The sequence below is a fragment of the Oryx dammah genome, unplaced genomic scaffold (genome assembly GCF_014754425.2).
Source record: "Oryx dammah isolate SB20612 unplaced genomic scaffold, SCBI_Odam_1.1 HiC_scaffold_27, whole genome shotgun sequence".
NCBI classification, from domain to species: domain Eukaryota; kingdom Metazoa; phylum Chordata; class Mammalia; order Artiodactyla; family Bovidae; genus Oryx; species Oryx dammah.
Window position 1 is genome coordinate 22,631,971 of NW_024070211.1, and position 26,724 is coordinate 22,658,694.

The following is a 26,724-nucleotide window of genomic DNA, read 5'->3' on the forward strand; positions in this document are numbered from 1 at the left end:
AAGATGTCTAAGCCTCTCTCATCGCTAACTCTGTGCCATTCAATCTTGACCTTTATAGTGAGAAGTAGTGAGCCTCAGTGCTAAAAGCTTAAAAAGCACTTCTGCCTGGGGCCAGACTCTGGAGAGACCATAGAGAGAGAGGAAGTAGCTGCTTGTGCTTTATTTCCTTTAAATGAGGTAGACAGTAGTGAGCAGAACCTAGAGAGACATGTTGTGTCCTATGAGAGAAAGGCTGAAAAGCACCCAAACTCTCGGGCAAAGGGAAAGTCTATTGGAAATGGAAGAGGAAAATGAAATAAAATGAGTCATCTAAACATTCTCTAACAAGGAAGTAGTAATCACAGTAAATGCTGAAAAACTCCACAGGTAAAATAAATTGGAATAAACCTAAACGTGGGATAAGAAGCTAGTAAAGAAAGCAAGTGGAAATGAACAGGAAGTACTTTACCAGCTGCTCAAATTAAGCTTTGTGGATTCAAGTATGATGTAGTGTGTGGTTGTCTAAGTCTTAACCACCAAGGTTTCAGTTACTCTGCATGCCTAACAGTACTTCTTGAGTAATTTTTATTAAGTAGATTCAGATGCGTTATCAAAGAAACAAGAATCTCTTGTCTTCTGATTTCTTCGATTCTGTGAGAATGTCATTTGCTATTTGTACAGCCTGTTCAAATGTACTAAAAACATAAACATTTTAGAGGTGACATCAGAGCTTGTTGCTTTAGTTTACTGCCTTTGTTTTCTGTGTCTATCACTTTGATTACTTCTCCACCAATGCTCATCTTCCAAATTTGTCTCTTTGGTTCTGCCCTCCCTCCCCACAGCCACTATTCTCTTTCTCACCTTTATTTCACTACCAGGATGTGACCTATAAGTCAAAAATGTCTATTTTCTCTCATTCATTTCTTGGCTCCACTGCAACCTGCATCCCACCTCACTGTTCAGCAGAAACAGAACTCAAAAGTCAAGTATTGTTCTCACCTACACCTTCTTCTCAGTGCATTCTTGATGTTAACCTTGTCTTCAAAAGATAAGTGCAAAACCAAGTTGTGATCCAGAATAAGACCATGTGAGTTTCCTAAAGACACCTCTCCCCGCTCCCTACAAGACTCTCTGGTGGTTCATTGAAACAATGATCTTAGTACTGGTGTGAAGGGACTTTGTGTTACTTATCAGCTGACCTTAAAAGAGAGAAATTATTCTGAATTGTCTGAGTGGAACAAATTTAATCATATGGGGCCTTAAAGAGCTAAGACTTTTCTCCAACTAGAGTAGAAAGATGCAGAGGAGAGATAGTTAGGAGATAAAAAATCAGATTGAGAGTGTGAGAAGGATTCAACTCCTTATTGCTGGCTTAGCCAGGGACAGTGAGCCAGAGAATGCAGGCAGCGCCTGGAAGCTGATAATTACTCCTGGCTGACAGACAGCTGGAAGCTGAGACCTCAGTCCTATACCTGCAAGGAACTGAATTCTGCCAACAAACTGAATAAGCCTAGAACCAGGTGCTCCTCTGGAGCCTTCAGAAAGGGACATCACCCTGCTGACACTTGGATTTCAGCCTTGTGGGGCTCTATGTAGAGAATCAGCTGGGCTGTGTCATACCCAGATATCTGTCGTACCCACAAAAACTATGAAGTCATAAGTGGGTGTTGACTTAAATCATTAAATGTGTGGTAATCTGTTACAGAGCAATGGAAAACTAATATAGACTACTAGAACTTTTTCTTGAACTTATGATATCTTAGCATTCAAATTTTCATCTCTTCCAAAACATGGTTAATATTTACCATCTTAATTATATTCCACATATATTATCTATTGAAATTGCAAACTTGGTTTCTCTATCTGGTCACCATGGGGCCAGACTTTGAATACACATATAAGGATTTATGCATCTATGTATTTTGTTATGTACATGGATGTGCATACATAGGGGTGTCTATACATAAATACATACCTAGGTTGTTGTTCAGTCACTAAGTCACTCTTGTGACCCCATGGACTGCAGCATGCCAGGCTTCCCTGTCCTTCACCATCTCCCTGAGTTTGCTTAAACTCATGTCCATTGAGTTGGTGATGCCATCCAACCATCTCATCTTCCTTCTCCTGCCCTCAATCTTTCCCAGCATCAGGGTCTTTTCCAAAACCTAGGTAGACCTGGTAAATATCAATCATAGTCAATAAATAATAATTTACATATACACATATATAGGAATCTTAGCAATTATATATACACATATGTGTATTTTTCCACAATGTTAAGTAAATAGTAACATTATTTTGTGACAATCTTGTAAGCTGTATATTAATGCTTCATTATACATGTTAGAAATAGGAAGACAGAGGTCACGTAGCTAGATAGAGGTCATCTAGTAAGTGGCTGAAGAGGATTCAAATATAGATCTGTCTGGATCTAAGACTGCAAGGTCCTTAGTTTTCATCTTGCTTATCTCTCATGCTGGATCAGGTGCTACACCCATCTCTGCCCAGACGCCTCTTTCAACTCCCTTCTACGGTGCGTCTGTATACCACACTACACTGCCAGTTTCCCCCGTATAGCTCTGTGCCTTCTCAGTTTCCTAAGCTCCCTTCTATTTATCATATATAAAAGAATCTCAAGATTGTGTTCTCAATCTTATGCTACTCTCTTCTCCAAAAATTCAGTTTACTTTTAAACTCTCTGTTGTAACTCTTTCAATGACTTTCAGCTTAATATCTCCAATCCTGACTCTTCCCTGAGTTCCAGGCACATGTATTAATATAACCATGGTGCTGAAAAATGCCTATTTTTCTATCTTCTTGACATTTCTAAAAAAGCAGTAGTAGGAAAAGAAGTCTTCTCTTCTTGCCAGCCTTTGTCCCTCAGTCATATTATCCATCTCTTCGGTGGCCAAACTCAGAAGCCTGTTAGCCCCTTTGGACCTCTCTTCTGGCTAAGAGCATGAGCTCTGGACTGGGCTGCCTAGGATTAAATCCCATCTGTGTTACTTACTTGTTTGGGACCTTGGACCAATTGCTTAACTTCTCAGGACCCAGGTATCTTCCTCTGTAAAACTGAGTGGTGATAGAAGTCAGTAATACCTCACAGGGTTGTTGCATTTTTTAAATAAGACACTATATTTAGATCAGCACCCAGCACCTAGTCCTCTTGATAAATTTCAGCTCTCATTCATTTTCCATTTAATTGCCAGATCTTCATTCTGCCCGAAATGAGAGAGACCTGTGTTCAATTCCTCAGTTGGGAAGATCCCCTGGAGAAGGAAAAGGCTACCCACTCCAGTATTTCAGCCTGGAGAATTCCATGGACTGTACAGCCCATGGGATTGCAAAGAGTCGGACACGACTGAGCGACTTTCACTTTCACTTTTTTGTCTGTAAAGTCTACGGTTAAGTTTCTGATGCCGACTTCTCTGCCTTCCACCACTCCATGTTAATATCTGAATCAATGCTGATTACCTCTGAATCATATTCCCCAAAATCTAGCCTATGTGTAATTATAAAATGAATCTTCCAAAGGCACTATTTTAATTATCACTCAAAAAGCCTTCAGTGGTTTTCCATAACTTTCATGGTACAATGGAAACTTTCATTATCTTGGCTTTCAAAGCCTTCCATGAATTGGCCCCGACTTCTGTTTTAAACTGTTTCTACCTTTCCTCTCCCACTCAACCTCTGACTGTAGATAGGCTGGACCTCCTCCTTTTTCTTAAATGTTATTTATTGGCCTGCCTCTTAGCTTTTGTGATAACTAGTAACGATGGTAAATATGTGCCAGGTAATGTGTTGAAACTTTCAAGAGTGTCATCTCATTTGTCCTCACAAAAACACTATGGGATATCTACTGTGCTATTCCTATTTTACAGATGAGAAAACTGAGGCCCAGAGAGGATGACTTTGTCTGAAGGATATATAGTTAGGAAGTGGCAGACTCAGGATTTGAATCTAAACTGATTCCAGATTCCTGGTTTTAACCACTGTATCTTATGACTTCTCTATGCTTCATTCCCCTTTCCTAGAGTGTCCTTTACTCTTCCCCTGTCTATTTGACTTTCACCTATTCAAAGTCTCCCTTATGTTCTGTCCTTACTATAAAACTTTCCCAGTCTCCTTTAAAAACTCTAGTGAACTCCTCTATCAGGTACAAGATTCTCGAGGCTAAGAAGGGTGTTACATATTTCTCATGAAGCCTAGCAATGCCTTGAGCATCAGTTCAGTTCAGTCGCTCAGTCGTGTCCGACTCTTTGCGACCCCATGTATCGCAGCACGCCAGGCCTCCCCATCCATCACCATCTCTCGGAGTTCACTCAGACTCACGTCCATCGAGTCCGTGATGTCACCCAGCAATCTCATCCTGGGTCGTCCCCTTCTCCTGCCCCAATCCCTCCCAGCATCAGAGTCTTTTCCAATGAGTCAACTCCTCTAATGAGGTGGCCAAAGTACTGGAGCTTCAGCTTTAGCATCATTCCTTCCAAAGAAATCCCAGAGCTGATCTCCTTCAGAATGGACTGGTTGGATCTCCTTGCAGTCCAAGGGACTCTCAAGAGTCTTCTCCAACACCACAGTTCAAAAGCATCAATTCTTCGGCTCTCAGCCTTCTTCACAGTCCAACTCTCACATCCACACATGACCACAGGAAAAACCATAGCCTTGACTAGACAGACCTTTGTTGGCAAAGTAATGTCTCTGCTTTTGAATATACTATCTAGGTTGGTCATAACTTTTCTTCCAAGGAGTAAGTGTCTTTTAATTTCATGGCTGCAGTCACCATCTGCAGTGATTTGGGAGCCCAAAAAAATAAAATCTGACACTGTTTCTACTGTTTCCCCATCTATTTCCCATGAAGTGATGGGACCAGATGCCATGATCTTCGTTTTCTGAATGTTGAGCTTTAAGCCAACTTTTTCGCTCTCCTCTTTCACTTTCATCAAGAGGCTTTTTAGCTCCTCTTCACTTTCTGCCATAAGGGTGGTGTCATCTGCATATTAATTAATTCTGATCATTAATTGGTACCAAATTTCTTTACTAGTGAACTTGACTGTGATTCCTTGTGGTGTAGCCAGCTGATTGATTTCTCTTTATTACCCATTTTTTCCCAGTGACCAAGTCAGGTTCTTTGATTGCCAACACATGTCTGAACTTAAGCAGAATAGGAAAATTTTCAAATGGCGTAGACTATCACGGAATGCTGAAACAGCAGACTTGGTCTGAAATCAAGGAGGGCACAGCCCAGCAGAGGTCCCCGACAGTGCCAGCGCATGGAACACTGAACTCCATGCTGCTGGATTTCCTCTCCTTTACAGTCACCGCAGGTTGTGTCTGTCTGGCCTCCCCCCCATGATGCCCAGCTATGCCTTTTTTTTTGCCTGTGTTCAAGGAAGCTGCAATCAACAGCTTAGCAAGGAGAGAAATGAGTCATTCTCTTATTGCAGAAGTTGGGGAGTGGGAGGGACTCCAGGATAAAGAACTGTGGCGCCTAAAGAGGAATAGAGGAGAGACGAGATGCAACTACTAGAAAGAGAGGAAGTCACTTATGAGTTGCTCAAGATTACTAAATGCTTTGTTATGAGATAACATTCCTATCTTCTAAAATTAGAAGTTGGGGATTTAGGGTAACATGAACAAATATGAGGGTCCCCCAGATGGACTTCAGAGATTTGTGACCCCTGAGCACACACACACAGTTTCTGAGTCCTTACATTTCCTCAGTGAGTGAGTCCAGTTTCTGTTAGATTCTCAGATAGGTTCATGATCCAAAAGGGTTGTGAAATACTACTTTCAGCTGTTGAAATAGAAGCATAATCTTACCTCGGGACATCAGGTGACTCAAAGGCAGAGTTTCTCATAATATTATGTAAGGAAAAAGTTGAATTTGAAAATTCTGCATATGCTATAATGTATCTGCTCATCTAACAGATGCAAAAGTTACTCAGAAGGTCAACTCTCTTTAGAATGAAAGACTTACAGTGGAATTTCTATTTATCCCATGACCATGCATCAAAACGGCTTCTGCTCTGTCAAATCCTTGGATGCCTTCTTAACCAATTGCAGAATAACAATAGAGCTTACCTCCTCAGTTGTTATTTTTATAGCATCTTGCTGTTTTCCTCATAGTTTTTGAAAGATCCTTCCTCGGTCTCCGTACTTCGGCAGGGAATGAGCAGTATCTCTTTATACCTGTCTCTCCAAATCTCTGCATGACAGGGTAGAGATACATGAGGAGCTAGAGTCTGTAAGGAAAAGAAGGCTTCTTACAGATTAAATAATAATTAATAATGAAAGTGTTAGTTGCTCAGTTGTATCCAACTCTTTGCAACCTCATGGCCTGTAGCCCACCAGGATCCTCTGTCCGTGGAATTCTCCAGGCAAGAACACTGGAGTGGGTTGCCATTCCATTCTCCAGGGGATCTTCCCAACCCAGGGACTGAACCTGAGTCTCCTGCATTGCAGGCATATTTTTTACCATCTGAGCTACCAGGGAAGTCCTGTGAGGCTTATCAAATAAGCAAATGGTATCTATTTAGTGCCGTGTCTTTTTGTTGTTTGTTTGTCTGCTTGTTTGGTTTTAGGTTTTTGTACTTTTCCAGTTGTATATGTATTTTAAAATATTTGTTTATTTTTGGCTGTGTCAGGTATTAGTCGCAGCATGCTGGCTCGGTAGTTGTGGTGCGTGGACTTAGTTGTGCCAAGGCATGTGGGATCTTAGTTTCCTGACCGGAGATGGAACCCATGCCTCCTGCATTGGAAGGAGGATTCTTAACCCCTGGAGCACCAGGAGAGTCTTGTCTTTGGAACAAGCTGGTTAAGTGGGAGCTTCCTTGAGGGTTGCTGCCTTCATTACAGAATAAGAACTGTGCTTGCAGAAGTGGCTTCTCAGGGCGAGATGAGTGTCTTATCCGTTATCTTAATGACCTGACTTTCCCCACCACCACCACCAAAACACGGCAAGGGAGGAGCATCCAAAGTGTTTAGGGGAGAAAGCCGTAGTTTCAGATGAATGTCAGAGAAGGCTTTGTGAGGAAGCGCCATTTGAGTAAAGACCTGAAGGAAGTTGAGCAAAAGCCACCTGGATACGTGGGACCACTGACTTCTGGGTGGCAAGTTGGTGTCACCATAGCAGCCAGCCTGGGCCTGCACCATTAAGTGTGTTGAGCTCTAGAAAGAGAAGAGAAGGCTCTGGAGCAAAAGCTCCCACAAAACCCACAACTCATTGTGTTAACTCATTGGTCCTCTCCTCTTGTCATTGTCCTCTTTCTACCTATATCCTCAGTTCTGCTTCCAACTAAGATGTGAACACCAATAGCAACCTTGTTATTTTTCTTTCTTACAGTTCAAAACTCACAGAATATTGAGAGCCTTTTGCACAGAAATTACCCTTCTGGTTGGGCGTCTTGTGTGTGTCCCCAATGCTCAGCATACTGCTCTCTGTGCAAAGATGCCCCCAACAACTGTCTGTGAAACTGACTCCCTTACCTAAGAGTGGGCAGCTACTCCATAATGCTGCATGCTCAGAACTTGTCTCCTGGGAGAGTTGGTTCAAGCTTGTGTCTCAGTGGTCATGAAGATCAGTCTTCAATGGAAATATTCCTTCAACCATCTTTTAGACCCCAGATTGCTTCCTAGACAAGCAATGGTTCCTTTGGCACCTACCAAATTGATGAGCACTCCCATTAAGGAAGTCCATCCTGTAGACGAAGAAACAAACTCTTAAAGAATCTGAATGACTATCTCACACAACACTTATTTTTGGAACTCATCTTTCTAATGTTTAATCAATTATTCACTAGTCCCGTGGCCTCCAACTACTTATCTCACACACTTCATTAAAAAAGTTGAATGCATTCCCATATTCTATGTTTATTTATAAACTATACAGTCCTTGCCAATAGCTAATATTTCAAAACACAGTATACATAGGGGACAAGTTCATTGTTTAGCATAAGGTATATAAGTCCCTCAATTCTTTTATTAAACAGTTATATACTGAGAATCTTCTGGAAGCAGGCACAGTTCTGATCACTGAATACACAGTGAACAAAACAAACAAAATTCGCACACTCCTGTGGCATAGAATCTAGTGGAGGATGAAAGATCATAAGTAAAATAAATAAGTAAACTGTACAGCAGTGTCAGATGACAGTAAGTGCCATGGAGAAAAATAAAACAGGACGGGGCACTAGAATGGGTTTTAGGGGGGAAGTGCAATTTTAAATTGCATCAGAGAAAGGGAGTAAAGATCTAAATATTAGGGAATTAACTGGTTGACTGTTCGTAACCATATGACATAGAGAATGAAGGTGTCCATGTCGATGCATTATTTAAATATTCAGTCAGTTCAGTCGCTCAGTCGTGTCCGACTCTTTGCGACCCCATGAATCGCAGCACGCCAGGCCTCCCTGTCCATCACCAACTCCCGGAGTTCACTCAGACTCACGTCTATCGAGTCCGTGATGCCATCCAGCCATCTCATCCTCTGTCGTCTCCTTCTCTCCTGCCCCCAATCCCTCCCAGCATCAGAGTCTTTTCCAGTGAGTCAACTCTTCACATGAGGTGGCCAAAGTACTGGAATTTCAGCTTTAGCATCATTCCTTCCAAAGAAATCCCAGGGCTGATCTCCTTCAGAATGGACTGGTTGGATCTCCTTGCAGTCCAAGGGACTCTCAAGAGTCTTCTCCAACATCACAGTTCAAAAGCAGCAATTCTTCGGTGCTCAGCTTTCTTCACAGTCCAACTCTCACATCCATACATGACCACTGGAAAAACCATAGCCTTGACTAGACAGACCTTTGTTGGCAAAGTAATATATCTGTTTTTCAATATGCTGTCTAGGTTGGTCAGAACTTTTCTTCCATGGAGTAAGTGTCTTTTAATTTCATAGCTGCAGTCACCATCTGCAGTGATTTTGGAGCCCCAGAAAATAAAGTCTGACACTGTTTCCACTGTTTCCCCATCTATTTCCCATGAAGTGATGGGACCGGATGCCATGATCTTCGTTTTCTGAATGTTGAGCTTTAAGCCAACTTTTTCACTCTCCACTTAAATATTAGTAAAGCACAATTTCTTTATTTAGATGACTGATATAAATGGAATTCTAATATTTTCCCTTGTGCCTAAGTGGAAAGACCACTGATGTAATGAGTAACTGATTTAAACAGGTATATCATTACAGTTCACTTTTGAGATCTAGCAGGCTGCTGTTTCCTTCTCCAAGGGATCTTCCCGACCCAGGGATCAAACCTGGGTCTCCTGCATTACAGGCAGATTCTTCACCATCTGAACCACCAAGGAAAACCAAAAAAAGATTATTGCAGTTCACCTTTGGAATCTAGCCACAATGATGAAGTTTGGATGGCTGTTTCACTAACAGATATGGCAGCCTACAGTAAATTAGCTCTTTGATTCAGGCTCAACTTGGTTCCCAGGGTGAGTTTAAGATCCTACGGTTTATTTATTTGTGAGCAATTCTCTTAAACATCCAGAGTCATTTTGTGCTTTTTTGTCTTGCTTTAAAGCAGGTGATTAGGGAGAATACATGCACAAAAGTGCATCTGAACAGCTGGTAGTTACTCACAGGAAGCGGTAATTTGTCGGTTTTCTTTTCCTTTCTGTTGAGTTATGTTAATGTAGCATGAGCATTTCCCTTTTTACCAGAGAAGAAAAATTTGTTCGGCCTGGTGAAGCTTCAGGAGGAAGAGGCTTAAGGGAATTGATATTTTTAAATATCTTGCCACTCAAGTAACAACAATACAATGAGCTTCCGAGGAAAGGTTTTTAAACGGGATCCCAGTGAATTTTGGAAGAAGAGACGAACAATGAGGAGAAAAAATCAAGAAGAAATCCACAGATTTACCTCTGTAGGTATCTGAATGTTGATGTTTGCTTTTCATCTTCTCTTCAATACTTAAAAAAAAAGAAAAAAATTGCTCTGGCGTGGTAATCTAACCTAGGGTGATGGGCGAAGTCTTAAATGGAACAGAGTATTAGCTCATAAGTATCCTTTTTTACTTACACCATTATTTTTTAATTGCTTTGATCATTATTTTAAAACATATTGGAAGAGGTTTGAAGTAGTTAAAATACTACTAAGTTATTTAGAATATTGGAATTACTACCATCATTATTTTAAAACATGTTGCTAGAGGATTTAGAGAGTTACTATTGCTAGGATATTCTCCTTTTTTAAAGAAAAGTCTATAATTGCCTCAATTAAGACCCCAATTGATGATGTGCCTACAGCTGTGTTTTTAAGAAAGTATTACTGCTCTATTTTTATCGTGTACCACTCATGATTTGTTTTAAAGTTCTTAGAAAGAGCAACCCAAAATAGGAAAGGAAATGTAAATAACTCTTTAATTAAGTGAGCTGAGGGAGAGAGTAAAAATTGGTACGTTCTAAAGGTTAAAAAGATTTGGTTTTGTTTACTGTTAAAAGTATTTCTGCCTTAGGGTTGGTAAACAAAATGAGAGCTCTGAAAATGTGTCCTTATTACAGAATTCTAGCTTTCTATCTGTCAGTATCAGGGTGGATGGTTAGAGCTTCAGTGATTCATATGTAATGTGGAAGGCCCACTTTATATGATGAATGATTGGGTACTCTTTTTATAGGAATGTTTATTTTACCAGGCAGTTTGTTTTGCTTGTTTTTCTTCAAGGCAAGGGTTCTTAAGCTCAGCACTACTATCATTTTGGGTTGGAGATTTCTTTGTTGTTTGGAGCTGTCCTATGCGTTGTGACCACGTTTAGTGACGGCCTGGACGTTTACCCAGTAGATGCTGGTGGCAAGCTCTCCCCTGTTGTGACAAGCAAAAATGTCTCCCTCATTGGCAAATGTCCTCTCGGGCAGGGAGAGTGATGTCCAGGTTGAGAACCACTGCTCTAGAGATAAATAATGTTTTTGTTCATATAAACATTTTTTATCTAGAAACAGAGCAACTTAAAAAACTATATATATTTGATCATATAATGGTTGTTTATGAATAGACATTGAAAGAATATGAAAAATAAAATTAATGAATAGTCACTCAGGCTTTGATAGGCCAAAATCAAGTATGGAACACTCCATCTCATGTACCAGTGGTTCTCTTTATACTTACAATCTGTCTGGTGATAATTTAATGTGAGTAGAGTTTACTTGGAGGTCTGGCTCATAGGTCTGGCTCTGATGCCTTGTTGATTCTATCTCAGGATCTTAGTAGTATATGTCTCCCATTGGCAAACGTGGGCAAATGACCCCTTTGACCTGTTCCCATGGGATGTGCCCAGGTCTTTCCACTCAGTGTTTCCTAAGGAGACTATGCTGAGTTCAGAATCTAACCTCTTGGTCCCCACTGATCCCAAAGGATACTCAGTTGTGACATCTCCACTGGCCCCATAAAAGCCTCATCAGTTGTTTACCATCAGCCTGTTAAAGAGGATAAGTTTGGAGACTTCTTTGCTTTGAGATTATGTTAACCTTCAGACCAATCCAAAAAATGCAGTTTCCTAGCTGCCTATCTCTTAGTGGAATTTAGAAGTCCTAAGGTTATGTCACCACAAGACTTCTTCTTCTTGCGTCCACTGAAAGAGACAACACACAGGAGAAGAATGTGTCTATCTTACAGAGACTGCAAGACCGCAGGATTTGACGTTAGGACAGCCCCAGGTGTCTCCCATATAATGAAACTAATCACTCCATGAGTTATCTTAATTGAATTGGAAGGTATTGCTACTGAGAAGTATGGGGAAAGCAGCCAGTAAGGATGGTGTGTTTTCCCACAGCCTTCAGTAGCTCTGCATTCACATTTAATTAAGATCATTCATACAGTGAATAGCTTTCTTCTGTGGAAGGCGCTGGGGACTCCCTAATGCTGTTGCCTGCCTTTGGTCCTCCTAAGATAGGCATATCTTCTTTCACAGCTTGTCTCTTCTGTTGAGTAGAGGACTGCAGTATTATCCTGGGACTTGGCTTTCATTTTGGAAAAAAAAAAAAAAGAGAGAGAAAGTAACTCCAAGAAAGTAAAGCATGTAATTAGAGGGCTAGTGGGTCATTCTGACTGTCACCCACGGTCAGGTGACCTTGGGCAGTTTACTTAAATCATTCTGAGCCTTAGTCACCCCTTTCATAAAATGTTCCTAATGATACCTTCCCTGTCTTAAAATTTTTTATTGGAATTCATTTTGATCATGTGTATTCTGAACATGATTTGAACACTGTGAAAAGTTATGAGCTGCAAGTGTTGTGGGTTACTAATAAAACCAAGTTAAATATCAACGGCCAGGGAACGGGGGGATATAATTGCAGAGTGAGATTGTTTTTTTTTTTTTCAGAAACTGCGAATGTTGAAGCCACTGGGCTGTTGGTGACTCCTTCCTTCCAGGACCCTTTTTCAGTGACAGAGCCACTCAGTAGACAAAATTCTGGATTGCATCAAGCTGGTGTTGAGGGGGGCTCCCACATCATTCTATGTGTCAATGGGGGTTTCCTTTGAAATACCATTTCCCACCCCACCCTCACCATTGCCCAGCTTAGCTGAAACCCACCCAAAACCAAATTGGACTTTCCACAGCACACTCATCTGAGCTTTTTAAAAGCTAAACCAACATTTCTAGACCAGCTTCTGAGATGACTTGATAGTTGGTAAGGAAGAGGCCATTCAAATGTCAGAGTGCCCAACAAATGAACATAAGACTTACGGTTAGGTCAGAGAATAAAACGATTTCTTTTGAATTTTTAGATATACTCATATATTGTTATGAAAGGAGAAATAATGATCACTGGAAATAATTATCATAGATTGCAGTTTTATAATGATCATATGTATTTTGAATCCCACAAATCATTTGTTTTCTTTTAATTTGAAAACCGCTTAGTTGTGTCTGACTCTTTGTGACCCCATGGACGAAACAGTCCATGGAATTCTCTAGGCCAGAATACTGGAGTGGGTAGCCTTTCCTTTTTCCAGAGGATCTGCCCAACCCAGGAATTGAACCGGGGTCTACTGCATTGCAGGTGGATTAACCAACTGAGCTATCAGAGAAGCCTACTTCTTGCCCTATGACAAATTTAGATATGGTTTAGTATCAAAATAGTCTAGAATACTTAACTGGAAGTCTATGACTTCCTAAATGGTACACAACTCAAACTTTATATTCTCATGATCTAGGCTAACACTTTTGTTTATTTGTTTTTCTTCAAATACTATTTAAACCTATTTATTTAACTCTGTTAAAATTTTTAATTTGTTTTGGAAGCTTCCCTTATCAATCCAGTTTTCAAGTATCTTGTCTAAGAATTCCCTTTCCATGTTTTAATCCACTTACCACAGACAATATGCAATACGAGACAGTGCAATAGCATTATAAGAGAAGTTTGAGGAAGATAAAACTTACTTGTTAGATCATCAAGTAGAACTACTTCCCTCAATTTTTGAAGTCTGTTTGGTGTTCTGTAGTTGAAGGTTTTCTCTTTAACTGCCTTTCTATTTTTATTTTTCTTTTTTTATCCAATCGCCCAGTATGATCTCTGGTGCATAGAACGAAAGTTAATAAAAAGGTAGTTTCCTTCCTAAGTTACATGTCCTAATTTGGAAAGATTAAGTATACTGTTAAGTTGAGTTATGATAGCAATCATCTGTACTGCCAGAAAAATGTGAAATTCATTTAAGTAAATGTGAGTTATTGTTTTTACTTTGTTACTGGCTTGTGGTTAATTAATCTGCAGGATTTTGAAGTGTTTGGAAAATTTGGGCTACAAATGACAATTTCCCTTCCTCTCTAGTCATTTAGCAGTCATTTAGCCTGTTAGCACTTTAATAGAAAATTGAAAGCTGTAGAAAGCCACAGACAAAGGATGTGATCTGAATGACTTTAATGTATCTCCCACATATGTCCCGTTATTACATTTTGTCCTGTTGTCTTTCAAGGCTGCGTTTTATCTTTACTCTTCCACCTTAACGTGGACAGCTTCTCCCTGATCATCTGTGTTGCCTTACTTACTGATACTGTTTTATACAAACATTCACTGTTACCTCTTGGGCCTATTTTATAATGAACCAGTTAGCTGAAAGGAAGCGTGGGATGGGGACCCAGGAACCAAGAGGATGGTTCCAGGAAATGATGAAATGAGATTGAATCAGGGTTGAAATACAGCATAAAGTAGGGATGAATGCTATAAATGGACAAGGCAGAAGGAAGCCATGAAATGGGGCTAAACGGGGGTCTGAATTCAATCCGGACCGTAGAAATGGATCTGAGGACTCTGCCTGGGGCGGTAGCCATGGGGAACAGCTAGCCCAGGTGCCACAGAGATGCAGAGAGGATGTTTTTAAAATGGGCTTAGGATTAGTACCTGCAATTGAACCAAAAAGGCTCTTACTTTCCTCAAGGCTGAGTGCCAGGAGAGGGAGATGAGTGAAATCCAGAGAGAGACCAAGAAGAGAACTTGCCAAACAGGGCCAAGCTTGACTTAACGATGCTGTTTACAACTAGCTGATCAGGAAGTCGACCACTTGTCAGAGAAGGGGGTGGTACAGTGGACAGGAAGTAACACCATGATCCCCCAAAACTCTTTAATGTCCCTAATGACAGCGGTACAAAACTTTCTTAAAACAGAGGTTCCCTCAGTTGGTGGCAGTTTCCGCTGTGATTTCTGACACAAATGTTATCTAGCATTCTCAACGGGAACACTGTTGCCGCCTTTTTCTCTCTTATGTGTCTTCTTTACTGCTCACACAGAACACTTCATTTCTGACACTTCCGGTCACCAAATGTGTTGTGGTTTTCCCCCACACCAAGAAATTTTCTGCAACACTGATCTCGGGTGGCCTTGACCTTCTGTGGCTTGAAGCAGTATTTCAGTTCCCAGCCGGAGACTGAAGTCAACCTGAGGCAGTGTGAGCTTGAAATACTAGCCACTAGACTTCGAGAACAGATAGACAATGACAAGGCCCTGGCTCTGAATTTCCACAAAGAGACAGAAAGTAGTAAAATAAGTAAAGTGTTTATTAAGAGAAAAAAAGAGTACAGTACTTGTGGAGACACACACGAGCAGGGTCAGAGGGAGAATCGTACCCTCACGGTAGTTTAATCACTTCTACGGGGCATTTCTTCCTGGTTTCCTCTGGCCAATCATCTTGGCTTGCTTGGTCCTGAATCTGTGTTTGGTGTATCTCGGGGTTCTCCCAGGTGTGCACGCATATCTCTTAGCCAAGACACATTCCAGCAAAGAGGCCTATGGGAAGGTTGACATCACCTGCTATGGGATGACACCCCCTCCTTTTGATGTCCAAGGAGACTTTCTGCGCATGTGTGGTTGGGAAGATCTTCTTGACTTCAAGAATAAGGAATGTGTGGTCTTTGATCTCTTATCTGGGAGGATTCAGCTTCTCCTCCCTCCTATTTTGGAGTCTCTGTCCACAGGGGAGGAACTCCAGCTGCTCAGCCTGGGACTCATCTATCTCCTTGCTTCATCACCAGCTGGGTGTCCTAAATTTAACCCAGTTCTAACACTATCTGCCTGGAGATTGCATCAGATCTCACAGGTTAAGAGCTCAGACCTATAAGGCAGCCCCCACATCCCACATCAGATGCCGACTGTAAGTCTAGATTATTGCCTGTGCTTCTGACCAACCCATTTTACATTGGAGGTTCCAACCACCCACTCTTTGAATTTCAGACACCAGTTGCAAGTCCAGGTTGCTACCTGTCCTTCTGATCCACTGGCTATAAGTCACGGGTTCCCATCATCCCTTCTTGGGACTGACTAATTTGCTAGAGCAGCTCACAGAACTCAGAGAAGCATTTTGCTCACTAGATCATGGGTTTAGTATAAAAGGATACAACTCAGAAACAGCCAGATGGAACAGATACTTAAAGCAGGGTATAGGGAAAGAGTACCAATCTCCCTCAGATCTCCATGTGCTCACCAACTCAGAAGTTCTCCAAACCCCATCCTTTAGGGTTTTTATAAAAGCTTCATTACATAGACATGATTGATTAAGTCATTGACTATTAGATATTGATTCAAACTCAAATTCTTCTTGATCTCCCCAGTGGTCAAGGAAGTGAAACTGAAAGGTTCAGCTCTCTTATCAGCTGGTTAGTTCTCGAAATCACCCCTCCCCACCATCTCTTCTAGGTTTAATAGGAATATTAAATGAGAGAAAGTGTTAAATACTTATGATAGGCCTTTCCATTTGATCATGATAATAATAGGAGGAAAAATAAAAGCCATCATTAGCATCTGTGCTGTGCTTAGTAGTGTCCGACTCTCTGACCCCATGGACTGTAGCCCGCCAGGTTTCTCTATCCATGGGGATTCTCCAGGCAAGAATACTGGAGTGGGTTGCCATGCCCTTCTCCAGAGGATCTTCCCAACCCCGGGATCGAACCCAGGTCTCTTGCATTCTAGGAAGATTCTTTACCTTCTGAGCCACCAGGGAAGCCCAAGAATAGGAGTGGGAAGCCTATTCCTTCTCCAGGGGAACTCCCAACCCAGGAATCAAACCAGTGTCTCCTGCATTCCAGGGGGATTCTTTACCAGCTGAGCTACCCATTAGCATATATGGGGTAAATGGTTTTTAAATGGTAGTGTTTAAAGTTACTATTAGTATTAAATTGTTTGGTCTGCAGATGTTATTTCTACAAGTAAAAATATATGAATTGGTTTTAATATAGCAAATGTTTTAAGATGAACATGGCAGAAAGAAGGAAGGGCCAGCAATAGCTTAAAGACACCTGGTCGGTTGTCTGTAACACAACTTCCAGTGCAATCTGGCACCTCCTATAGAGGAAAAATTATAGTTTGTGACAGTGTCAGCACTGAAAGCAAATGTGAATATAAACATTTTTTGGCCCCAGTTGCTCTGGTGATTAGGAGAGGGATGATTAAAATGGATTATGCTTAGTAGAAAATTAGAGATGAAAATTTTACTGAATTTATCACCTTGGAAAGCCAAGAAGGTATTTGTCTCTCATTTTCAGCATGTGTGATGTCTGATGTATTTTTTATAGAGTAAGATGACACGAGACTTCATAAGTATTACATGAGTTTATTAAACCTACATTCTGTACTTCAAGAAGTCATTGACTATAGGAGAAGTTCTTCTTTAAGATGATTCAATTCCAAGCAAAGGTAAGTTGAGGAAATAGTAGTCCCTTATTGTAGGTGCTACTTCTTGTATTACTTCACTTTAGATTTCTTTAATTGCAAGCAGAAGAAACCTTCCCTGGTAAACAAATATATCCAGAGAAGGGAACAGAAGGAAGAATGAAGAGACAGACTGGCAAAGAACAGGAATGGACTTAGAGTAGCTCAGGGCAGTGGGAAACAGGAACGGTCTTGGTGTTTGGAACTAATGGACTGTCCTGTGAGATTTTGGTATCTCTCCTGCACGATTCAGAGTTCTGGAGGGAAGATTTTAATGGGCTGGGGTCACATGTCCTTGACCACAGAAAAGTAGGACCCTTTTAATTATCAGACCCACCAACACTGCTCTTTATACAGGAGAAGGAAGTAAGTCCTCAGAAGGAAATTTACATGCTGATACTAAAAGAAAACAGGATGGATGTGTGTGTGTGTGTTAGTCATTTAGTCATGTCTGACTCTTTGCTACCCTATGAACTGTAGCCCATCAGGCTCCTCTGTCCTTGGAATTCTCCAGGCAAGAATACTGAAGTGGGTTGCCATTTCCTTCTCCAGGGGATCTTCTCAACCCAGGGCTTCCCGTATAGCAGACAAATTGTTTACCTTCTGACTTAGGTCAAAAAACAGCAAATGTTCACTCCACATGTTTAGTTTCAAGTAGCCAAAGGTTAAGAAAGGAAATAAAAGAATGAGCTGACTATCATGGGAAAAATGTATTAAGTGTATATGATTCATGTTGTTAAGTATTCATATTCATGTATATGTGTTTATGTACACACACACACACCCACATACCTCTCACACTTGACCTGTTAGTTTATTTGTGTGACTGTTACAGTACTAAAATAGTGTCAGAGTTTCAGCTGATGGCAGCTTTCATCACAGACTTCATGAAAATTAATCTAAAAATCCAAGCAGTTGGCTCAAAGACATTAATTTCTCTGGTTATGATGTATTTTTAATGATATTTATTATCTTTCAAGTGTTTCTAGAAAACTGAGACGTGTAATTTAATTTGATTTAGATCTTCTTGGATATTTTCTACTTCTTTGCAAGTACCAGTGTTAGGCAAAGAAGCAGCCACTTTTATTTTTTTCATTTGCTAAACAAAAATGAGTGAATTTTGACATACTAAGAGGTATATGTTGGAGAAGGAAATGGCAGCCCACTCCAGTACTCTTGCTTGGAAAATCCCATGGACTGAGAAGCCTGGTAGGCTACAGTCCATGGGGTCACAAAGAGTCAGACACAACTGAGCAACTTTCCTTTAAGAGGTATATGTGGTCAAATTACCTTAAAAAAATAAGACTGAGAAGATTTAAATTCAATTTGAAAGTATACCTTCCATCATAGATCCTATAAATCTCTTCAGTTCCTTGATTTTCCTAATGAATTTATGAGTTAATAAAATAGAACATCCTGATTTTCTAACTGTAGGGCTTCCTGGTGGCTCAGACAATAAAGAATCCACCTGAAATGTAGGAGACCTGGATTCAGTCCCTGGGTTGGGAAGATCGCCTGGAGGAGGGCATGGTAACCCACTCCAGTATTCTTGCCTGGAGAATCCCCACAGACAGAGGAGCCTGGCAGGCTGCAGTCCATGAGGTCTCAAAGAGTCGGACACAACTGAGCGACTAAGCACGAAATAGAATATCCTGATTTTTCTAACTATAAAAAACTAACACAGAAAATTGTGTTGAATATTATGATTAATCATCCTATTTGCCAACAACAAATTTAACCTACTTTATTTCACTGAAATGGACTAGGACATTTAAAGAGTTACTCCTGGCTGATTTCTTCCGAGATCTCTGTCCATTTTTGTTACCAAGGGAACCGTTTCCAAATTCAGCTTAATCTGAGTTTGCCCAGCTGTATAGTTCTTAACTTTGAGTTAGCTGGTGTTTTTCCATTCTCACGGAACTGTGCGCTTGAAGACAGAGAAAAGGTTAAAGAGTCAGCATAAGATGGCTTATTCTTTACTTAATCATTTCCTTTTCCATAAGTAGAGCTAGTCTTGCTTTCTGAAACTCAAATGTTTGAGAGGTTGTCTGGTGGAACTCCCTTTGATGAAAGGCTAAATTAAATCTGTCACACAACCACAGGCTGACAGCTTGGCCATGGATCCAGCTGCACGGGCTCTCTGCAATTTTCTTGTTTGTTTTAAACACAAATAGTGTGGAAGTTGGTTCCATTCCAGTTACACAAAGGCCAAAGGGTCCTGATGAACTTAAGATCTAACAAATCCATGTGTCATGTAGATCTTTTATTTCCTTTAAGAAATGTAATCCATTATCTTGAGAACACTGAAATTAATTAACAGCTGTGTTGTTTCTAGTTTGTTTTGGCGACGTGGAGACTGGTTTCTTTTTTATTTTTTCGAGGTCTGTCTAAAGACCCTGTGGATCCTCACCCTTAGCTATTTGTCTGTGTGTCAGAATGTGAAGACTATGTTAATTTGCATCTCATGCCCTACGAGAGGCTTCTGTATTGGTCTTTAAGTAAATCCTATTTTTATTTGTTTTTCTGGGTCATTAGCCAGGATGAATAGTTTTGTCAGCTGACGAGGACATTCAGATATAGAATTAATTCTGCATGTGTGTAGGTTAGAGCTCCAGAAAGAAATTCTAACTTTGATTGTTGTCTAGATATTTATCTTGGCAAAGCTAATGAGTTTAATGCTAAGGTAATCCTAAATTTAATCCTTTCCTTTTGATATGAAAATATAAATACAAGAAAATTTTTTCTAGGCTGATTTCTCAAGGAAAATAAAAGGCAGAATTTCAAAGTCACTTTCATTTGCTGATATACATAATTAGGTAGATTGCCTTTCTTCTTCTTACTGGGCATAGGGCAGCCTGACTTGATTCAGAAGATATTATACACAGAGGAGACACAGCCCTATTTTTAATTTCAGTGCTTTTCCTTATGTGATTACTTCTTTTGCTTCCAATAGAATCACTAAATATCAAGGTTTGTTTGTTTCTAAAGGAAATTTAGATAATAAACATTAAAAGCATGTAAGACAGTTTCTAGCACATGAAAAATTTAGTAGCGTTGGTTTGGTTGGTTTGACTTGATGTTAGGATATATTTTGGGGTAAACTTGTGTGGTTATTTTCAATCGTTTTTGAGTAAAGAGAAATCTGTATTTGCCTGGCATTGACACCCTCACATACTTCGTCTCTTTGATCTTTTTAACAACACTGCCGAAACCAGGAAGTTGCTCTTTGATTAGAGAGAGTCAGTCTCACTGTCTCAATTTAAATGACGGTCCAAGTTACTTAGCTGAGAGGTAAAAACCCTGGGCTTCAACTAGAGATTCTGACTTCTGATCCTTTACAAGAGGGTCCAATGCACAGAACTGTTTAAGAAAGTTTCCAGGTGTTTAACGTTCCCTACAGAGCTCAAAATTCTTTCGATAATAAATTGCTAATTGTTTTTCCCTTTCTTGCTGACATTAGCTTCCAGAAGCACATACATAATCTGTAGTTATTTTCCCTGGTCTCCTATCACCAGTGTTTTATTTCTCTTTTTTTAATTACTTGAAGTTGTTAGTAGTTCAACTTCATGCACTTTTCTAGTTTCCCTCTTTGGTGGATTTTCAAAGGATAAACACTTTTAAAACCAAGCAACTCCCCAGTGTTTTCACAGAAGCATGAGAGCGTTGAAAGACCAAGTTCATTTTCACTACGATGAAACAAATGATCATTAAAGAAAATTTGGAAAATGCAAGAACTCAAAATAGCAAAATCCTAAATCCCATCTAAATAAAACTGATAATATATGGATATATATTTCTAGGGTTTTTTTCTTTAAATTTTTAAAATCTTGTGCAGTTATTCAGTATGCAGTATTTAATCCCACTTTTACTTAGCAACAATATATAAGAAATTTTGGTTGTTTTAACAAGCGTATATATTTTTTCTTAGAATGGATGTGCCATAATTTCCTAGTCATTCCTTACCTTTAATAATTTATTGTTTCATGTTTTTAGCTGTCCTTGTCCTTCAGATTTTATTACCTGTCAAAGATCTAGGTGTTCTGAACTCAAATTCTAATGTCACAATATGTGAGAATCTAAAACCATTGTCAGGATAAATGTGACCTCCTTTCATTGCCTTTCCTTTTGCAGCAATGCCATATTGAACATAAGACTCCAGCCTCCTCACATTCTCCCACGAAAGCCAATAACATGCAAAATGTTGTGACTTAACTAACTTTACTGAATATTTGAAAAGTTATAAGGGGGAATCATGGCATGTACCACAGTTATTCACTGATTTTTTTTTTTCCAACCCCTATCCTATTTTCAATGTCTTTTTAGATAGAGCCTCCACCAGCCTGCCTGCCTTTCTTAGCTGTCTTTGATTAAGGCAAATATATTTTCTCTGTCTTATTACAAAGGGAATATTGCAAGATATTCTTGTTTTGTCTTAGATTATATGTGTGACTATTTATTTAAAATTAATGTCCTAGATGAAATCATAAAAACTTATTTACTCAACATTTATTTATTGAATACCTACTGTTTGCTCTCTGTATCCATTAAATTTACAAAAGTGCTTTAAATCTATGACTAGTGAAAATTTAAAACTCATGGCCTTTATCTACTTAACATTTATGTAATAAGTACTATGGGTATAGTGTTGTTCTAAGAGCATAGCAAATATTACCTCATTTAATCTTATGATGTAGCTTCTACTAGAATGTCAGTTTTACAGATTGGGAAACTAGAAGTGCAGTCTGATGTTGTTGTTCAATCACTCAGTCGTATCCAACACTTTGTGACCCCATGAAATGCAACACAATAGGCTTCTCTGTCCTTCACTGTCTCCCAAAGTTTGCTCAAACTTATGTCCATTGAGTCGGTGATGCCATTCAAACATCTCATCCTTTGCCACCCCCTTTTTCTCCTGCCTTCAATCTTTCCAGCATCAGGTTCTTTTCTAATGAGTTGGCTCTTCACGTCAGGTGGCCAAAATATTGGAGCTTCGGCTTCAGCATCAGTCCCTCCAATGAGTATTCAGGGTTGATTTCCTTTAGGACTGACAGTTATTCTAACTAAAATAACACGTCCCAAATTCCATAGCCCATAAGTTTCAGTACCAGGACTACGAGCACTGGAATTCTGATTCTGGAGTGCATGTTACACTCTCTGTTACATCTCAGCATGGAAAACCTATACTCATATCTCCCTAAAACAAGGCTGGGTGGTCTAGATTCTTTCTTAGATTCCAGAGAAAGGTCTAGGTTGAACATTAAGTCACTGGATTTTTTATGCATTACATACTTCAAATGCTTAGATCTTCAGTGTCTAAGTACTTTATACTCATTTGATTTTGAATTATAATTATGAAAATAATTCAGATTTTTGTGATGGAACACTGTGTTCCTGAAATTAGAATTTTTAGCTAAAGCATGGACAATGCTTACTTGGACCAGTAAACAGCTCCTGGCAGCCTTGGTTGTTACCAAGATGGCAGGTTTACCAATTGCAAGGCTTAAACTTGTGCTGGTGTTCCATGAGAAGTTGTGGAATAAGGAGCGGGGAAGAAAGCATTTGTTTTCATGACAGGAGCCCATTCTTCTGCTGTGAAGTCGAATTGGAAGAGAGCTGTGGGGTTGGGGGGGTAGATCAAACAAATGTCTTCACACCATATCAGGAGAATAGGCCTATTCCCACGGTGGTACAGCACCAGCCCAGCCACATAATAATGGGCACTGGTGGGTGCCTTTTCCCATGCCTCGAGAGATTTTTAGAACAGTTAATGAAATTCATTACTCATTTGAGAGGAAAAGAGTAAGAGTAAAAAGCGCTATAAAAATCCAGTCCAATTCAGAGTATTCTTGGCACATACCTTCTCCCAGTTGGTGCATTTCCAAAAGCAAGAAGCACATGAAATTCAGGAGGGACAACCCAACCGTTGTAAAGCTATAAATCTATGCTGCTCAGTTCCCAGTTTCACTCAACGTCTCTGTAAGGAGCAGTAGTGAGAAATTAACCAATCCCATCATCCTTGTATACATCTGTCTCTTTGACCAAAACACAGAACCAACAGCTCTGTTGCTCCAGAGAGAACTACTGGTTGCGTAACCTGGATTCTCACCATCACAGATACAGAAAGCATCCTTGGCAAGCATCACCAAATCCCAGGCTCTAGGTACTATGGAAGGTATCAGGATTATTTTTATGTATAAACCTCATGTATTCCAAATAATGAAACATTGAACATCTTGAATATTACACACCATTTAGCACATTCTCTGGAAAGATGGGATTTTAGTTATCCTGCAGAGTCTGAAACTTGATAAATTATATGAAGCAGAGCTGCGAGGCTTTGCAGCCCCACGTCAGGACAACCTCGGTGCAACATTTTAAACAGGAAAGGTTTAATAATGTCATTCATTAATTGTCTGGCATGTCAGAACCTGAAATGAATAGATAAAAATATACCTTCCAACAGATGCTTACAGGCAATGCCATTTATGTGTATATTAAAAAGAGTTTAGGATTTAGTTTTCCTGTGGTCTTATTAATAACCCATGATTTGTGAATTTTGATTTTCCTATTGTACTAATTTATGTGGGATTAATTTTAGATAGAGTTTGGACCCTAATATAATTAAATGATAAAAAGATTATCTTCTTTGAAAGATATCCTTGACATGGGGTTGTTTATTAATGCTCAAATTTTTGACTAATGGGAGATAAAATAAAGGATAGTGAGAAGAAGATTCTAGAACATCCTTATGTCATTTGTCTTAACCAATAAATTGCTATATGCACCCAACCATACTTGCATGCTCCTATTCATGCTGGTGTGAAAAAGGGAGAGAAAAGAGAAAGTGTAAGTAGTCACATCCTGAGCTGTTGGTGGAAGGACATGAGACACTTGAACTGAAGAAAGTGAGGAAACAGGATGTAACCAACCAAGTTGATGGCAGAGATAAGGCACCCTAACCCTTCTATAATGCATTCTGTTTTACTTGCTACATTTCCTACACAAACACATTATTGGGGGAAAAGGGAAGAAGTTCCAGAATAAGCCAGGTGTTTCAAACTTGAAGGCTTATTGGGGCAGCTGGCAATGTAAATATGACATTATGATACAAATGAACTTATTTACAAAACAGATATAGACTCAAAGGCTTACAGTACTTATGATTACCAGGGGGGAAGAGGAGAGGGGTAGGGATAGTTAGGGAGTTTGGAACTGACATGTACACACTGCTATGTTTAAAACAGATAACCATTGAGGTCTTACTTATAGCACAGGGAATTCTGCTCAACGTTGTGTAACAACCTAACCGAATCACTTTGCTGTACACATGAAACTAAAACAACATTGTTAATCAAATATACTCCAATATAAAATAAAAAGTTAAAAAAAAAATGCGACATTGTAGGGTAAGAGGCGATAGGCTATTGAGGACTATTGCTGACCTGCAATGATATACCACTACTCAAAGACACTCAAAGCGAACTAAAAATATAATAAGTGAGCCAAAAGCAACATCTGGAGCCTACATTTGCCTCCTGAGCTATCAATCTCTGCTCCTTGGAATTAATTTTTGCCTGGGAAAATAGGCAATTGGAACTTAAAATAAGTCTAAAATAGAATACTCATATCAAAGAGCAAGGAAAAGATGCAAGAAGGACTTTTTAAAAAAAATCACCCATCATGCCATAGTATCTCTGTATCTTCTACTTGAAAATATCTTTCACTAAATAGATTATTTGGGGCAACTAAATTTCTTCTTTCTCCCAGCTCCACACGGAGTTCTGTATTTTCATTTGATAAATCAGCAATCTTATTTGAAGGGCCCTTCCAGAGTGAGTATTCATTTTTCATAGTCCTCAGTTTACTTAAGCATTGTAGAATGGGTTTGATTTGCCTTTAATGCAGAAAGCACATAGAAATCCTTGTTGTTGGTCCACTGTGTTATATTTTGTTTGTGTTTGGAAAAAACATTGACTGCTACTTTGAGGAGCTCATTAGCAATTATTAAAATATTAGTAACAGTTTCTGGATCTGTTCAGCACAGATCTTCCAAAGAAGGCTTTAGAAGTTGAAGCTAAATCTGTGGCTTTGCAGAGTGGGGAGGCATGGGGTTGATGGGAAAGGGTTTGATGTCATTGACATGGCCAATGAAACAAATTTTTTTTTCTCATTTATGAGGAAAAGGGGGCAACAGAGGATGAGATGGTTGGATAACATCACCGATGCGATGGACATGAGTTCGAGCAGGCTCCGGGAGTTGGTGATAGACAGGGAGGCCTGGCATACTGTAGTCCATGGAGTCACAAAGAGTCAGACATGATGGAGCAACTTAACTGAACTGATGAGACCACTTTAGCATGCATATTTTGGCAACCACTCTAGCTTCCAAGAGCCCCCAAATAATCCAATCATCTCTTTTTATTTAGTTTGCATGAATGCTTCATCCTAGGGCTAAGGGAACTCAAACTGTGTCCTTGGTCTTCTGTAATATTTTATTCTTTATTTTGGACTCCAAGTTTCTTATTTTGTGAGTTCTGTTTGGGATAAACACATCAACCATAGATGAAACAACCACCTTCCTCCCACTGGCATTTATCTCTTGGGCAGCTTCTCTGAGGGAAGTGCTTTTCCTCTGACTTCAAGACTATGATGTGATGAGATTATCTGGCTATTTTTTCAGACTCTTCTCCATTTTCACCACACTGTATCCATAATAATTGTGTTGTTCAATTTTACTAGAGAATTACCCAACTTCTGTCTATATCAGCAAAGAGGCTTAGAGCCAAGCAATTAATCCTGACATAGGATCCATGTTTCAGTGACAACTAAGACAGTCTGTAATACTTTGATTGCTAGCAAGGAGACAGTGTTTTGAAATAGACCCAAGTAGACCTCTCAAGGAAGTATCTGATTCACCAAAAATGATGATGATAATCATAATACTAGAGCAAGTAAGCAGAAGGCCTTTCTTCACATTGACACAGATCAAGTTTACACAACTGTCTACTCCAGGGATGTGACAGGGCTGAAAACCATGTGTGTGAGGGGCTCGGTGCCAACAGCTTAAATTACTGAATAAGATGTCAGGTATGTCAAGATCTCATATTATTTCAGATCTGGAAATAATACTTCTGTGGCTTTGCTCCAGATGCCTGGAGTCTCCCTGACGCCCTTGGAAGGACTGCACAGTGTCAAAGCTTTGATGGTTCTAAGAAATGAACTCCAACCAGATGTTGAGAAGAAGCAAGATTTTACATGTCAGTGGTTAATGTGATATTTTCTTTGTCTACAGCAAGAAAAGCCTCGGCTTCTTGAGCCTTTGGATTATGAAACTGTCATTGAAGAACTTGAAAAGACCTATCAGAATGATCCCCTTCGAGATCTCCTGTTCTTCCCCAGTGACGACTTTTCAGTAAGTGTTATCTTTTCAAGCCATCCAAGTACAGAAGGGCCCCACAGGGTGATATAAGATCCTCCCAGATTGGGTCACTGACTTTGCTTATAGACTTGGGGAGCTCAGCCCTCTTCCTGTGATCATCCTGTATCACCATCATCACAGAGGAAACTATCACTATCACCATAGTAATGTCACTATCATCATATCTG

General features: G+C 39.8%; 1 protein-coding gene across 3 annotated transcripts in view; it reads left to right on the forward strand.

Moving 5' to 3' along the window:
* The window catches only part of DOCK10 (dedicator of cytokinesis 10), a 236,615-nt gene that overhangs the window by 36,035 nt on the left and 173,856 nt on the right, over positions 1–26,724 (forward strand). For 2 of the 3 annotated variants that reach the window (XM_040228471.1, XM_040228472.1), the window contains exon 2: positions 26,411–26,530. In XM_040228471.1, coding sequence (XP_040084405.1) covers positions 26,411–26,530 — 120 coding nt within the window. Of the gene's footprint in view, positions 1–9,616; positions 9,849–26,410; positions 26,531–26,724 lie in introns of those variants that run through there. The other variant, XM_040228473.1, reaches the window with a different exon arrangement.